The sequence below is a fragment of the Orcinus orca genome, chromosome 9, assembly GCF_937001465.1.
Source record: "Orcinus orca chromosome 9, mOrcOrc1.1, whole genome shotgun sequence".
NCBI classification, from domain to species: domain Eukaryota; kingdom Metazoa; phylum Chordata; class Mammalia; order Artiodactyla; family Delphinidae; genus Orcinus; species Orcinus orca.
The window spans coordinates 35,976,657-35,991,703 of record NC_064567.1 but is presented as its reverse complement, the minus strand read 5'-3'; the positions used below and the strand labels follow the sequence as shown (position 1 = coordinate 35,991,703).

The window sequence follows — 15,047 nt, the reverse complement described above, 5'->3', positions numbered from 1 at the left end:
GTTATGTATTTAGAATTCAAAATTTCTACCATGGCCCAAAATAAAATGTGATGTTTATATTAAAATTCTGAACCAACCAACTAAGCAGGTTTACATCTTTAAATATTACTGGCTTTGTAAGAATAAATAGGATAAATACGACAAAAGCTACCAAATAATGCTTTTGCAGATAATATTATTTGTCAGTTTATCAGCTTTAGGTTCCCCATCATTCATGCATTTTCAGTTCCAGAATATAGTAGCTACAAAAATAAAGAAACAAAACCATAATAAAGCTAGTCTTCCTATTTTGTGCTTGCCTCCCAATTAAAAAAAAAATTAACTGCCAAAAATGTAAAATTTATTCCAAGAAAAGTAACAGGCTACACAAGTAAATTTTGGCAAATGCAACTTTATATTGAAATTCACACATCTGTATCTTGAAGAATGAGACTCACAGACTCTAATGTATTTCTGAAATACTAGAAATCATATTATAAGCTTTCACAAGTTAAAACTGAAATAATTTAAACGACCAATACACTGAATGTGCAGAAAGTATAAACAAGACTGTGCCTTCGGTAGAATAAAGGCTTTACAAATTGTGCAGGATGTCATACTAAGGCTGTGGTCTCCCCTTGACAGCTGACTTAAAATATAAACACACATCAACTGCCTCCTTCTTAGAACACACTAGAATGGGTAGCACAACTCAGAAGAAAATCTCATTATCCCAGTGATGTGCACCTTAATTTTCAAACCATGTGAGGAAAAAGGAAAAAGAGTATTAAATGATCGTCCATGCACTTCCAGTTGCATGACCATGACCAGTTACTGATTCAATTTCCCATGACTCCAGTTTGCTCCAATGCTAAATAAGATGAAAGATACTAGATAATCCTTTAAGGCAACATGTGTTTATTCTGCATTATTAGAACTGCTCAGTTGTGACCGGTTGGTACCATTAATGTTGCCTCCCAGACCAGTATCTAGTATTTGTAAAATATAGATGAATTGGAAAAACTTTATACCAAATCAACAAAAACCACATAATACAGTTCGATGCTAGCAATTTCACTAGTAGGTAAGGAAAGTGGTATTTAGAAACAGTAATGTATTAATACAAAAAAAGTAAACTCTAATTGGAACCAATATACTGCTTTGGAATGCTCCCCAAAACTTACAAGGCGATTTTTTAAAAGTGTGGTAATCCAATAATTCATGGCATGTCTTTAGTGAATTACAGTACTTTAAGTCCCCAAATATTTTAGTCCTTGCAAAACAATAATAGTATGAAATGTTTTAAAGTCTTCAAACTTCTAAAATTAGTTTTTATCAACACATTTACCTCATGTCAACTTAATTTATTAAGATGTCCAATGCTAATTGGTTTTTTTTTGATGTTTTTTCGTAAGTAGTGATATACACAGCGTTTAGCACTGATACTTAGCACCTGCTACTTTCATTATCTAGTTTTCAACCACATAAAGAAACTTAGGGCAGTGGTTCAGTCCTTTCTTAATTACAAACCTTCGCCGGCAGTCAGCAGGATCACTCTGAGATTTAAAATAGGATTATAGGTGAACTATTGCAAAGACTGCAGAATGTTGCCCAAATCCTTATAACTGCTGATCCCATTCTTGATTTTCTTCTCAAGAAATGGCTACAGGCCACAATTGCTTAGCAGAGAAGGTTAGTGTTTCACAAGGCTAAAGATGTACAGATGCTCCTTCATATAACACAGTAAGGTTCCCTTGGTAACCTGGATTTTCTGCAGTAAAGAAGGGTTGTGCTGAAACAGCGCCTCAGCTCCCTGTTGGAGAAAATGCAGACAAAAGGATTGATTCCTGCTTGGGCAAAACTCATCCAGACAGCGGCTGTTAGAAATCCCCCTGGTACTACAGGCCCTCTTGCAAAAACTCTCCAGTAACAGGCCACCAGGTAGGGGCCCCACAAGGTTAAGAAGAGAAAAGTCATTATATAGAACATTCTGCTGATTCTTTTCTCCATTTTGAACTCATCTAAGACCAATAGCCTTCTTCTGCTCGTGGTGTTTGCATTTTGCCTGATGCCCAGCAAGGTGGGTGGTGTGGGACCCCTTCCAAATCCTGCTAGCCAATTGGCAGCTGCCTGGCCACTGGCTCCAGGGCCATGAAAAGTCCAGTTCTGGCTGACTGCTGCTACAAACTGGACTGGCTTCATTTTCCTTCGGTCGTGGACAAAAAATATCAGCTTGAGGTAGACAAGCTGTGTAGCTAGGAGGATGAGGGCAAGGAGCAGCATAAATCCTAAGGAATCATTAGCCCTGAAGGAGCGGTGTTGGAAGGTACATTGATCTTCTTCCCTAATGAATGAGTAAGTGCCCACATCCAGAACTGGGGGGAATGCCATGGCCACAGACAGAGTCCACACCATGCAGATCACAGCCAGACACGTCCAAAAGGTCAGCCTCTTTGTATAGAAGCGGTGATGGGCAATAGCTAAGTATCTGGTGACACTGATACAGAAGAGCATGAAAGCAGTGTGGAAACAGGACAAAACCCCCAGAAAGGCAATCACTTTGCAAGTCAGAGTCCCATAAGTCCAGGTAGAGCCATTTTTGACAGAGTTGAATACAAATGGGAAACAAATTGCAGATCTGAGGATATCTGAACAGCAGAGATCCAACAGGAAGTAGTAAGGTGCTCTATGCAAGGTCTTATCTTTCACTAGCAAAATGGAGATCAGAAGGTTGCCCACCACGCTGACTCCTATTATGAAACCCAAGGAAGTCAGTTTCAGAAAGGCTGTTAGAGGAGAGAGATTTTGCAAAATGTTGTCAGCTGCATGGCTATAGTTCGCCATAGATGGATGGAGGATAAAGATACAGCCTCAGTCAAGTCTCATGATCTAGATATAAGAACAAGGAAAAGATATATCCATGCATTTTACTGAAAATGTAATCCACAAAGAGAACTGATCCGATCTGCAGTCATGCTTCCTCTTTTCTTCCATTTGATTTGCCATCAGAATATCTGGAAAAAAAAAGAGCTATCAGTTCTAAAGTTAACAAGCAATGATGTCAGGCAGTGCTAACATAAAGCTGTTCATTTATGGGGAAGCAAATAAAGTTTTAATTTTGAATAATATTATTTGCTTTAGTATTTTTGCTTGAGATTTCAGAGAATTGGCTTGTTCAGTTTTCTGAGCTAGATGAATTTTAAAATGTCTCTATTTAAAAGAACATACATTTGATTGGGCACCTTTAGGAGAGAAGGAATAAAATGTTCCCCAATTGTAAAATATGCCAGTCCTGGAGTTAATCACTAGTGTTGCAATGGAATCTACAAGATTGCTAATAGGAGACAGAGAAGAGACAACCCACATTTATCTGAGGTCTGTTAGTATCTGTCAGTGTTTTCCCTGCAGCTTCTCTGCTGATATGGATCCAAAGAACCCTTCCAAAATATATCTTTGGACTCAAGTGCCACTATTCATGCTGCATATTATAAGAGGAATATTTGTTGATTCATCTTAAAGCATGATTTCAACATTAGACTTCTAAATTAATAGGAACTTGTCCCAGGATTTGATGTGATTTAATCTTTTGTCTTTCCCTCTCCCCCCCATTTTTGGCAAATCTTTTCTCTTTTAAACCCACATGATTATTAAAAATGGTTAATGTAAATATTGGTCAGGGAAACACCCAGAGGAATAATGCACTTACATTTGTAGACCGGGGCTGCCTGAATTCAAATGAATTTAACATGAACCTGTATTTCTTGGGCAATTAAGCTTTTCCCATTTACACTGATTATCTTCGTTGCAAATCGCAAGTGGCTTCATTTTAAAACAAAATGCACATTGTCTCCTAGGTGTTGGGGAGCCCCACCAGGGAAATCGGCTTTCTCTGTTATTCCCACCAAGCATGTTTCCTTTGCCACTTCTCACTTGCCCGGAATATGCTGATAGAAGCCCAGGCAACACTGCGTTCGATGATTTTAATTTCCCCACCGGTACATCCCCGGGTAAATACCGATCGCATCATGCAACATTACGAAACCTGAAATCCGCCACCCCTGGATTTATAATGGGGGGGTGGAGGAGGGGGAGGGGGAGAGAGACATGCATTACATACGCGAAGATGGGGAGAGATTGCTTCTGTGCTGCAAGGGAACTGTTCCCGGTGATTCGCAGTCTGATATTCCTCAGTCTTGCAACGCTTTCCAGAAATGGAGCTCTCAGTAAGCCCTACTGAAGATGCATTGTCTGAATGTACTTCCATTATGCAGTTTATTGTCAAAAAAAACAAAAAACAAAAAAAAAAAACTCAAGGAGGGCTCTTTCCCGGTGAACCTGCAGTTTCATCAACACTGTGTGCCCCCTCCCCCCAAACTTAACCGAGAGTATATCCTCCTACCTGTTGGTGTTGGATATCCCGACAGACTATAGCTTCTTCTTTCTATAAACTGCTGATTTTTTTTTTGCCTTAGTGCCTTGACTGAACATCCAGGCAGGGCTCGGCGGCGCCTGCGCGCTGGAGCCTCCTTGAGCTCCAGCCGCGTCCTCCCCTGTCGCAGCGGCACCGTCTCCCCCAGTAACGCAGGGGCAGCGGCGGCGGCGGCGGCAGCGGTGGCGAGGGCGGCGGCAGGGGGCTACCTCAGCCTCTGTGGAGCCAACAGGAGCCCCGACCCTTTTCCAGAGCGGGCTGGGTTTATTGAATGTCCTGTCCTGTTGAACTGGCAAAATTGGCCTGTGTCCCCTTGCGGCTGCTTCTGAACTTTTCCCTCCCTGCATTGGGAGTGGGGTTTGGAAAGGCTCGTTCAGGACCTCAGGCCCACCCTCTTCCCTTAGGGCAGCGCACCCCGGAGCCCGGGGTGCCCGCCTCCACCTCAGCTTCCGGGAACCCTCGCTTTCCCCATTTTCCTCCATGCTCTTTTAGGGCGGTCCAAAGCATTGGGAGCTTCTTTCAGCTTTCTTCTTTAATGATTTCCCCAGCTGACTGCATTTGCAGGTTAGCTTGGTGTGGGGGAGAGTGGAGGGGAGGGGAGAAAGGAAAAAGAAAGGAAAAGAAAAAAAAAATTTTTTTTAAAAAGAAAAAAGGCATAGTCAGGAAAAATCTTGTCAATGGGGAAGAAGGGAAAGCAGGTTAGGGCAGCCCTTTGTTAGTCTTCTTCTGTTCTCCAGTGCACGCAGATATGCGTTAAGTAGGAAGAAACTAAGTTCAGAGGAAAGCTGCAAAATGATTTATGTCCATTCTACTTTAACGAATATGACTATAGAACGAGGCTTACATAAATTTTAAATGACTGCTCCTTGCATTCCACCCCACCAAGCAATAGCCTTTCTTTTGCTTCTTGTAAGTAAAGCTGACCAATAGATTGGTAATGTCACAGCAGTTGTATGTATGTGAGTTTCCTTCCCCCCTTTGTTGTTAAGGAAGAAAAATACTAGGAATATAACGATTCATAAAACTTATACCCGTCCAAAAGGTCCGGTGATATCACACGACAGTACATAGCCTGACACCTGGGTGCTTAGGGATGTCTCTGGAATCCAGATGTCTCTGGATTTCCTTATTTTACCATTTCGTAAGAATTTTGTTTGTGGGGGTGGTATAAGATTTTAAACGACAACTCCACCTCCAAAAAACGAGCAGAAATGCTTTCATTAATTCCCAAGGTAAAACGTCTGATTCTCCTCCTGCATGCTTATTGCTTTATAATAATCTGTTAATGAAACAGAAAAAATAAAGATCTTCTCTACAGCAATAATTTGATCTCCAGACAGCAGTAAAATACCTCATTGCTGGGTGGTGAGATTGTGACATTCGGGGGAACTCAAGCCAATCAGCATACAGATAATATGGATTAATTTACATATTGTATTTCTATTGGACATACCGAGGAAAAGCTTTCTCTGTTTAAAGCTTAAAAAGATTAAAAATGAATACTTCACTGTCATAATGTCACAGTCATGTTACAGTCATTACAAAATGCCCTATGTTGGTAATACTGAAATGAAGTTACATTTTCCTGATTTGTTTTGGGATGTCCTAAACCCAGTTAAGAAAAATAGATAATGATTAAAAAAAAAAAAGAAGTATTTCTTCACTTTGGCGTTCCCTTAACCTAGAAAAATCAATTCTACAGCAGTACTGGAAATAACTTGAGGGCATTTCGATTCTAGTGAAACATTCCACTTTCTTGCAAAACAAATAAATTCAGAAGTGTTCAAAACTATACGTTGGTTTGCAACTTGTAAGTGAAATGTCAAATTCATTTCTGTGAAACTACAAATCAATTCAGTTTGTTCCTTTACTTCCCAATTAGTGTCCCAATGTACTTTGCAAAGAGTTATTATCTCCTGAATTTAGGGAGAAAAATCTAGAAAATGTAAACTTAAAAAAAAATTTTAACTAGAAAAATTTCTAGTTAAAAAATCTATAGAATAAGTGACTTAAGTTTGCTGAAAATTCATGATTGGCCCAATCTTAGGTGGTATGGATTAGGGAAGAGCTATTTAAAAGTAAATTAAAAGGATGACTGCACAGCCTGCCCTTGAGGCAATAATTTACTCTGCCAAAAGGTATAGGGCCAAGATCCAAGATTGATTCCTTAAAAATGAGGGAGGGGTTATGTGTATGCAATATTCTTTCATATCCACAACTCACGGTATATTAGAGCTATTATTTTCCTTTGCAATTGAGTGCAGTTACATCTATTAGTTCTTCGGTTTTTACAGCTGTTAGATGAGAATGTCATTTTCTTGCCTCACAAGGGGGTTTAAGAAATTAGTGAGATATTTTCCATTTAGTTCATTAACTCTACTGGAGAAAACATGGAAGTCTGCATCTTTCATCAACAGAGATTTTTAAAAATATATTTAATACGTTAATGGACAAAAGCTTCATATCATCTACAGATTCTCAAATATAAAATTATCACTTCAGTTGTTCAGATCATAACCTTATTTGATCATAGCTAATTTCTTTTTGATTCCTTATATCACCAAACCTAGAAAAATTGATTTTCAGGTTGAGAGTAAAGAGACAAAGCAAACAACAAAATACTATATACCCTGGGTTTGAAGGATTCTAAAAGTTTGAAGAAGTGTAACGGTTTTCAAACTCTCGTCATATTACATTTACTGTATTGATCAGTGGATTAGGAAGACTGATGTAATCTGCTTAATTTGGTTCTTGTAATATATACAGTTTTTATTTCAAGCAGCAATTATCTTTTCAAAATTAATTGGACATGTCCGATTTTTGCCAAATTCACAGTCTCATGATGGACAAATGCAGTATTTTTGTTCTATGCATTATGTGAAAATGTGTCAGGAAGTAAACAATCCTTCACAAATGCAGAGAATGATAGGCTAGGATAAGCGTTCTAAAGATTTTGTGACCATTCATTTAAAGTACTATCTCTCCCACTTAACGCCTGTCATTAAACCTTTAAAAATATGTATCTTTGATAGTCCCAACTCTTAGTAAAGTCTAAAGTTATATATGAAAAAGAAGCTTCCATAAAATTTCTGGATCTTGGTAAGAATGGCTCTCACCAGGGACTTTTGCGCAGAAACATTTTCTAATAGATTATTAAAAAAAAATTCACTAACCTAGAATAAGTGACCAACAGAAAGGGAGAGTATGCATTTATATTTTGAAAATGGTTTTCACCTGCTAGTCTGTGGCAAAAAATGACCTTTTTCACAGGGACATCTAAGTAACTGAAAGTTTCTAGGGGGCTTTGTACTCATGCTTGAGGAACAGAATGGTGAAAGAATATACTATACCTAAAAAACTGCCACTGGATTTAAAAAATCATGCCTCTGGAGTTTGGAATAACCATAAGTGTGAACACCTCAAACAGTGAGATTTCTTCAGAATTTTAATGAGTTTTTAAAAGATTAAGAATATGGCATGTTTCCTTCCAAAATACTAAAAGTTCATTTGTCAGATTTTTCTCTTTACTCTGTCACAAAACAGGTTCCGATGTGTAAATATAATACATTTAAAAATTTAAAGCTAGCATCTCTAAGACCTTCCTTCTCATTTTAAGATCCAGGCTTTTAAAACTTAGCAATTTACCTTTTCTGATCTTTATTGTTCACAATTTCCTTCTCTCTGAAAACTTTAAAACTTGTTCCTTTATTTAATTCATTTAACAAACATTTGTTGAGGTTACTCTCTAGGAATCACTGTGCTAGATCTTGCAAGAAATGAAAAATCAAGAGATAGGATCAGTGTACAGGCAGTTGCATCAATGTAGGAAAAGCCTGAACTGGTAGAAGTTGAGGGGGTAGAATGAACAGAAACAAAGCGATAGATCTGATTGGTAAGAGAAGGTAGAAGCTGTGTTTTTTTGTTTGTTTTTTAATCAAGTGATTAGATAAGGGAAGCAAAGGAGATTGAGGAGTAAGAATTGACTCTAAGGTTTGGAGCTTGGATAACTAACTGGGAGATAGGAGATGCCATTAACTAGAGGTAGCAAAAGTTAAAAAAGGGGGAGCTGGTTTGGTAAGGAAGATAATGAGTTAATTTTAGACAGATTGAATATGAAATGCTGGTGGAACATTTAAATGCTGATGTTTTATATGCAGTTGGAAGTGAAGACCCCAAATTCAGGAAGTACTTATAGGTAGGTGATGGTGGAAATAGGTTAACTGTTGGATGACATTGCCAAGGGAGAGACTGTTGAGAGGTAAGGTTGAGGTTAAATAAATAAACAGGCCCATCCTTCTCTGTCTGAACAAACTGCAAAGCTAAGATGATGTCTATATTTACGAAACAAGATGGAACATGTAAGAACCACAGCTAGAACAAAGGAAGAAACATCAGTGTCATAGACCTTGAGGGAGGAGAGAATTTCAAGGGAGGAGTGGTCGTCAGTATAAATTGTATCTAGGAGGTTTAAAAGGATGAAGGATTAGAAGATATGATTGAATCTGGTGGTGAGGAAATCATTAGCAGCCTTGGAGAGAGCAGTTTCAGAAGAGCAAGTCACACTGAAAGGGATTAACAAGTGAGGGGCATAGGCTTAAAGGCTTATAAGGTCAGGTTCAGAAACTATTTTGCTATTAATGACAGCACTGTTAGTGATGAAGGTTTTAATGAATTCTCTTGATGTTTTGTGAACAGTGTTAGTTATTTAAATAAATATAGCATGCCTTCTTCTTCTGGAAGTCTTTAAAACTCTTCTTCTCTTACGCACTGTTTAAATGTGATGCTGTGAATGAGAGCAAATGCAAGTTTCCCTACCATGCCTGGTAAAACTTTAGAGATTTGATCAAAAGCCCTTGGTCTATTAAAATATTCTAAGTTGTCTCATTCTTTTTTGTCTTTTTTTTAAAGATAAAGTTAGTCTCAACCATGAAAAAGAGAAAAGTGACCTATGTGGTATAGTTTGAGTGAGTGTGGTCTGTGGGTGTAGGTGTGTGTGTGTGTATGTGTTGGAGCGAGGTAGGGAGGAAAAGCAAGTGTTGGTAAAATAATTAAGAATTGGGAAATTTAATTTAATATTCAGGTTAATGGAGAGTCATGCATATCTTATATGGATTATAAATTTTCACAGAATAAAAATGCAATATAATTTTAAAAACTCAAGAAGTCTAAGACATTTTTTTCTTTGATTATTCAGGGTTACCTCAGTAATACAGTGAGTTAAGGCCATTATTATAAGCACCAGTTATATGATAATATGAGTGGATTATGGTTATTTAAGCTTTTGTGGTGTTTAGCTTTTTGATAAATGGGCATTATTAAAACATGGCTGAAAGTAAAGAACCTTAGACTAATTTAAGAGCTTCCCATAGTAACTGTCCAGTCCTGCATTCTGATTTTCTGGTTAGCCCTTTCACTTTCATTTCTCCTAATTTTTAAAACTTTATAATTTTCTCTTTACAGAGTAATAATTCTATAAAACAAGGACAAACACAAAATTCCCATAATTCATAAACATGGTTACTACTTTAACGTGGTTAACATTTGGTAAAAATAAAAGTGTGATATCTGCCTAATTTTACATCGGAAAGGACATAAGTCCTGGCACAACATTATTTCATTCCTTCTATAAATGTCAGTCTCCATCAGAATAGGAACCCTATGAGAGTTCAGACAGTATCTTATTTTGCCCTTTTCTTCCCTGGTGCCCAGATTCAGCACATAGAGGGCACTCCACCCTTTTTGTTGAATGGGTGATTATGAACCTACTACATAAAGGGTGCTGTGCTAGGCACTGTGAGGAGGACACGAAAGAAAAAGAAGAAAAAAAACAGTGACACAGGCTCCAGCTGAACTCTGTTTTCTTAATTTAATAAGGCTGGGATAATTATTTGTATTATGGGCAGAAAGTTTTCTTGGCCAAGGATTTACTCTGGATTTGGGCAAGTTTTGTTTGCTTCTTAGCCTTATTACATTAGCATTTACATGATTCCTTATTTGCCTTACTACTTAATAATTTCAAACCATTTTTTAATAACAGTGTCTGTCATGCAGATTATGAGCCAAGAGCAGAAATTTATGCTTTGAGCTCCTAACCTGGTGCTCACATACATGACAGAATATCTCAGCTTTTATCTGGCCTTGGACTTATGATCATTACTTTTTTTTTTTTTTTTTTTGCGGTACGTGGGCCTCTCACTGTTGTGGCCTCTCCCGTTGCGGACCACAGGCTCCGGACGCGCAGGCTCAACGGCCATGGGTCATGGGCCCAGCCACTTCATGGCACGTGGGATCTTCCCGGACCTGTGCACGAACCCGTGTCCCCTGCATCCGCAGGCGGACTCTCAACCACTGCGCCACCAGGGAAGCCCTGATCATTACTTTTTTAACAGCCAAAAGGGTGGTGTGTCCTGAAAACAAATTTAAATCTGATTTACCAATACAGAAGTGAAAACTTGATAATATAAAAAGAAAATTTTAAATGATGAATACTCTTTAATTTTGCAAATGGATTTTCATAATTATAGAACAGACAGGAAAAGGGTTGAAACAGAATCTGGCCATTCAGCTACTTGGAAAAAGACTTCACAAAGATGATATTACTCTTAGGTGAAAATCAGGATTATCTTTTCTTACACTTTGTCTTCTTTTTAGAAGATATTCCTTTCCCTCCTTTACCAGGCATGAATTAGAGCTGAATATAAGAGGTTCTTCTATAAAATAGTGCTGATTCATCTCATTAATTGAATACAATAAAAAAAGCTAAATCATTCTTTAAGTCCTCTTAGATTGAACAAAGCCCAGAGCTGATGATAGAGTTTGTAATCCTGGAACAAGGAGGGCATAGAAAAATGCTTCCAACAACTTGAAATAGGATGATAGCTCACTTTCAGAAGGTGGTAATGACTGAGAGTGGGTGTATACAATTTCACCATATAGAATTTGGTTGAGATTATCTTTCTCCTTTATCTGATCTAGAATCATGGCATGGTATTGACAGTTGGTATGTGATTTATAGCAGTTTTTTTCTGGCACAGCTATCGTTAATGGGTCATTAATCATTTCCATGGGGTATGAGGAATACTGTTGCTTGCATGTATTATGAAAAATGTGAGTCTTGTTTATAGAGATTCAAAATACCAAATGCCTTATACCTCTAAACTCTATAGTCTGTACTGCTAACTGTTACCCACCATCTTCTTGAATGTCACTGTGCTGTAGAGAGGTGGGGAGGCTTAACAAGGTGGAAATGGAAATGGTTCCATGCCAAGAGTTCCAATATTTGAAATATTTTTTGACTGTGGATTTCATATCACTTGATCCCAATTAAAACTGTAGAGTAGAGCTACGATTGTAGTTGTTAGTTGTTTGGGCAAGCAGTTGTCTAAGAGATACAGACCTGTGTTAGGTCCAGGTAAATAATCTGTCCTCCTGTGAGAATTCTTAGTGTGGAAATTTCTGACAGTTTAAGTTGGTGTAGTGTCTCCTTCAGTCACTATGGGGTTGTGGTGTAGCTCCAGGACTGCTGTCCTTTTATTCTATTTGTATTAAATTCTTTAACAATCAGGAGTCTTTTTAAGCTTCCAGGTCTTTACTATCAGGTTTCTTCCAGTGGAACCATGGATCTCTTGAGTTTCTTTCATAGCAAATCGGTCAGTTAATTAAAAACAACAAATCCATCATTTAAAATTTAAAATTCTCTATTCATTAGGTATTCACTGGTTCAGGTATATATACTGTGTGCAGGTCCAGGTGTATTTATTGCTTAGCATTATATAAAACAATTCCACGTACATTGGTCCTTCTGTACCAAGAAGCTTGTAAGTTCTTGAGGCAGGGACTAAAAGCCAGTTTGTCTGTACATAAGACCAGGGAATGTTTTCCACTACACCATGCAGCCTTTTCAACATTCAGCCTCTGTTAAGCCAAGTCAGCACATGCTTAATCTGCGCCCCCACTTACAACCTAAACAGTTCTAAAATTTATCTTTAAAAGGCCCTTATCAACAACATATATAAAATGTGCACTTTTATCTTGGGGCTCTTCAAGATTTCACCTTCCACTTAAAAATTTTTTTTTACCCATTCATGCACTGTTTTTTACGGTACGTGGGCCTCTCACTGTTGTGGCCTCACCCGTTGTGGAGCACAGGCTCTGGACGTGCAGGCTCAGCGGCCATGGCTCATGGGCCCAGCCGCTCCGCAGCATGTGGGATCCTCCCGGACCGGGGCACGAACCCGTGTCCTCTGAATCGGCAGGCGGACCCTCAACCACTGCGCCACCAGGGAAGCCCTCATGCACTGTTAATTCCCGTAAATTCTAATGGGAATTAAGCACACAAATCCTTGGCACTTGGTTGAAAAACTAGGAATCATGCAGAGACAGCACTTTTGTATATAGCCTGCTTATAATCCACTCTATAATTGGTTTGTTTTTTGTGCCATCTGGCATTGAATTGGTGAGATTCTTGCTGGTGTTTCATGATGTCTTACTGCTGTAGAAGATCATACATACATTGACATTTGGTGAAGAGATGGACTGAAGGTTTGATTCTACTCACTGTGTTCAGAATGATGTTTTAGTAAAGTCAAAAATCAGGATTGATACATGCCAACATCACCCTCTAACTTGGGCATATACACATATGCTCAATATTTAACTTTGTCTCTCAATAATTTTGATACTGCATAGCTCTATGAGTGCAAGATTTCTGTCTATGTTGCTCATCTTTGTGTCCCTGGTGGCTAGAATAGTACCTGGCAAATAATAGGCATTTAGTAATTATTAGTTGAGTAAATATTTCTGTTAAAAACATCATCATAACTAAGAATTAAATGCTTTTTCTTTTACATATATTTCTTCTACTAAATCTCCAAGTACGTATGGTACTTTGAAAATGAATTAAAGAATAATCTCTTCCTTCCCCTCAGGAGTTGTACCATATATTATGGCTGAACTTTTTTTCTTATAATATGCTCAAATAGTTCTAAGTACAATATGTTCTAGAGAGCCCCAAGTCAACTTAAAAACTATGCAGTATCAAAATTAGCAAGAGAGCAAGTTAAATGCCCAGTATATGTGTATATACACAGCTTTGTGAAAAGGTTGGCATCTATCCTGAGCTTTTTTGACTTTTTACTAAAAGCTCATTCTGAACATAGCCTGCGATAGAATACAAAAAATATGTACAGTAGACTAATCTACTGATACCCTAGGGTAAAGGACTGTAAGTGCTGAACTCATGTTTATCTTGGAGGACTGAAACTTTGTAATGACCATCAGGGTTGCACAGATTTATTGACTTTTAGAGCTGAACAGTTACCAACATTTACCTAGTTTTTATGATTTATAATACATTATTTTATTGAATTCTAACTTCATCCTATGAAGTATCATTCTCCTTTCAATATAAAAAAAGACAAGTTTAGAGATAGGAATAATGAATAGTTATATGGTGTTTATAATGTGACAGGTGTTGTTCTTTGCATTCATTAACTTACTTGATTTTCACAAAACTTTATAAGACAGGTTGTATGATTCATTTTACTGGTGAGGAAACTTAAAGCACAGAATGATATAAGAACCTGCCCAAGGTCAATGGAAAAGTTGAGATTTGTGCTAAGTGACTTACCTCAAGAAGTGGTAAAACCATAAACTTGATTTAGGTTTTTCTTACACTAAATCTGACTCTAGCATCTAAACCAGTCCAGAGATGTTTAATGTGAGCCACATACGTAATTTTAAATTTCCTAGTAGCTAAAAAAAAGTAAAAAGAAACAAGTAAAACTAATTTTAATAATACACATTGTTTAAATCAGTATATCCAAAATAGTATCCCAAATATTAAGTCAACATATTATAATCCAAAAGTATTAAAGAGATATTTTATATATTTTTTGTTACTAAGTCTCCAAAATCCAGTGTGTATTTTGCAGCACTTACAGGGCATCTTAATTCAGACTAGCCACATTTCCAGTGTGCAAACCGGCCCTGAGCCATCAAGCCTAAAGTCTTTACATATAGGTAAGAATAAAAAGCTCGGAGAAGTGAATTCCCATACTCAGAGTTAATCAGGTGCATAAACGTCATGTTGGTAACCAGACTTGAAGAGAAAAATCAGTTGCCAAGACTTGAAGCCCGGTGAATCCTCTGCTGCCCTATTGTGTGAGTTATGGCTCTGAGGGACTTCCTGCATGGTTTCTATCAACAGCCAGTCTTTGGACCTAAATACCCAGAATCCACTGTACTACATTCCATCTTCCACACCTTGAAGGTGAAACCAGCTGGTTTCACTCCAGTGAGACACATGTTAAACCCTATTTGTTTATTTACTGTTGCCAAGTTGCATGAAACGGAAAGAGCGAGCCAAAAAAAGTTCAAATCTCCATGGAACATAGGAGGCTTTAAACTCTTTTTTTCCTAGATTCATTCGCTGTTTAACTACAAATGAGCTGTGGAAAGCATATTGTCATAAAGTGCTTCTGTTTGGGAAAAAGGCTGGAATCCTATGGACTTCAGAATGTGTGCTGTCTTAGAGATGTTTCCCTATTTCTTCACAGATGCTGTGGACTCTTAAAGGCTTATTACACTCTCCTCCTGTTGACTGTTTGGAAACCCAGAATAACTTATGTATTTTTACCCT

At 37.9% G+C, this 15,047-nt stretch overlaps 1 protein-coding gene across 4 annotated transcripts; it reads right to left on the bottom strand.

Annotated features, from left to right (window-relative positions):
- Window positions 1-323: 323 nt before the first annotated feature.
- GPR85 (G protein-coupled receptor 85) lies at window positions 324-4,898 on the bottom strand. 4 transcript variants are annotated; one of them, XM_033428253.2, is made up of 3 exons: window positions 4,379-4,898; window positions 4,097-4,236; window positions 324-2,993 (listed from the first exon to the last, which is right to left on the bottom strand). In XM_033428253.2, exon 3 carries the CDS (start codon window positions 2,821-2,823, stop codon window positions 1,711-1,713), a length of 1,113 nt encoding a protein of 370 aa, XP_033284144.1. In that variant the 5' UTR covers window positions 2,824-2,993; window positions 4,097-4,236; window positions 4,379-4,898; the 3' UTR covers window positions 324-1,710. The 4 variants fall into 4 exon arrangements, with proteins under 4 accessions (XP_033284144.1, XP_004269925.1, XP_033284143.1 ...); XM_004269877.3 differs by having other exon boundaries at window positions 4,097-4,212; XM_033428252.2 differs by having other exon boundaries at window positions 4,097-4,209.
- Window positions 4,899-15,047: the final 10,149 nt, after the last annotated feature.

What these genes read in the sequence shown, in the direction of transcription:
- GPR85 (XM_033428253.2), bottom strand. Translation starts at nt 2,823, where the DNA reads ATGGCGAACTATAGCCATGCAGCTGACAACATTTTGCAAAATCTCTCT.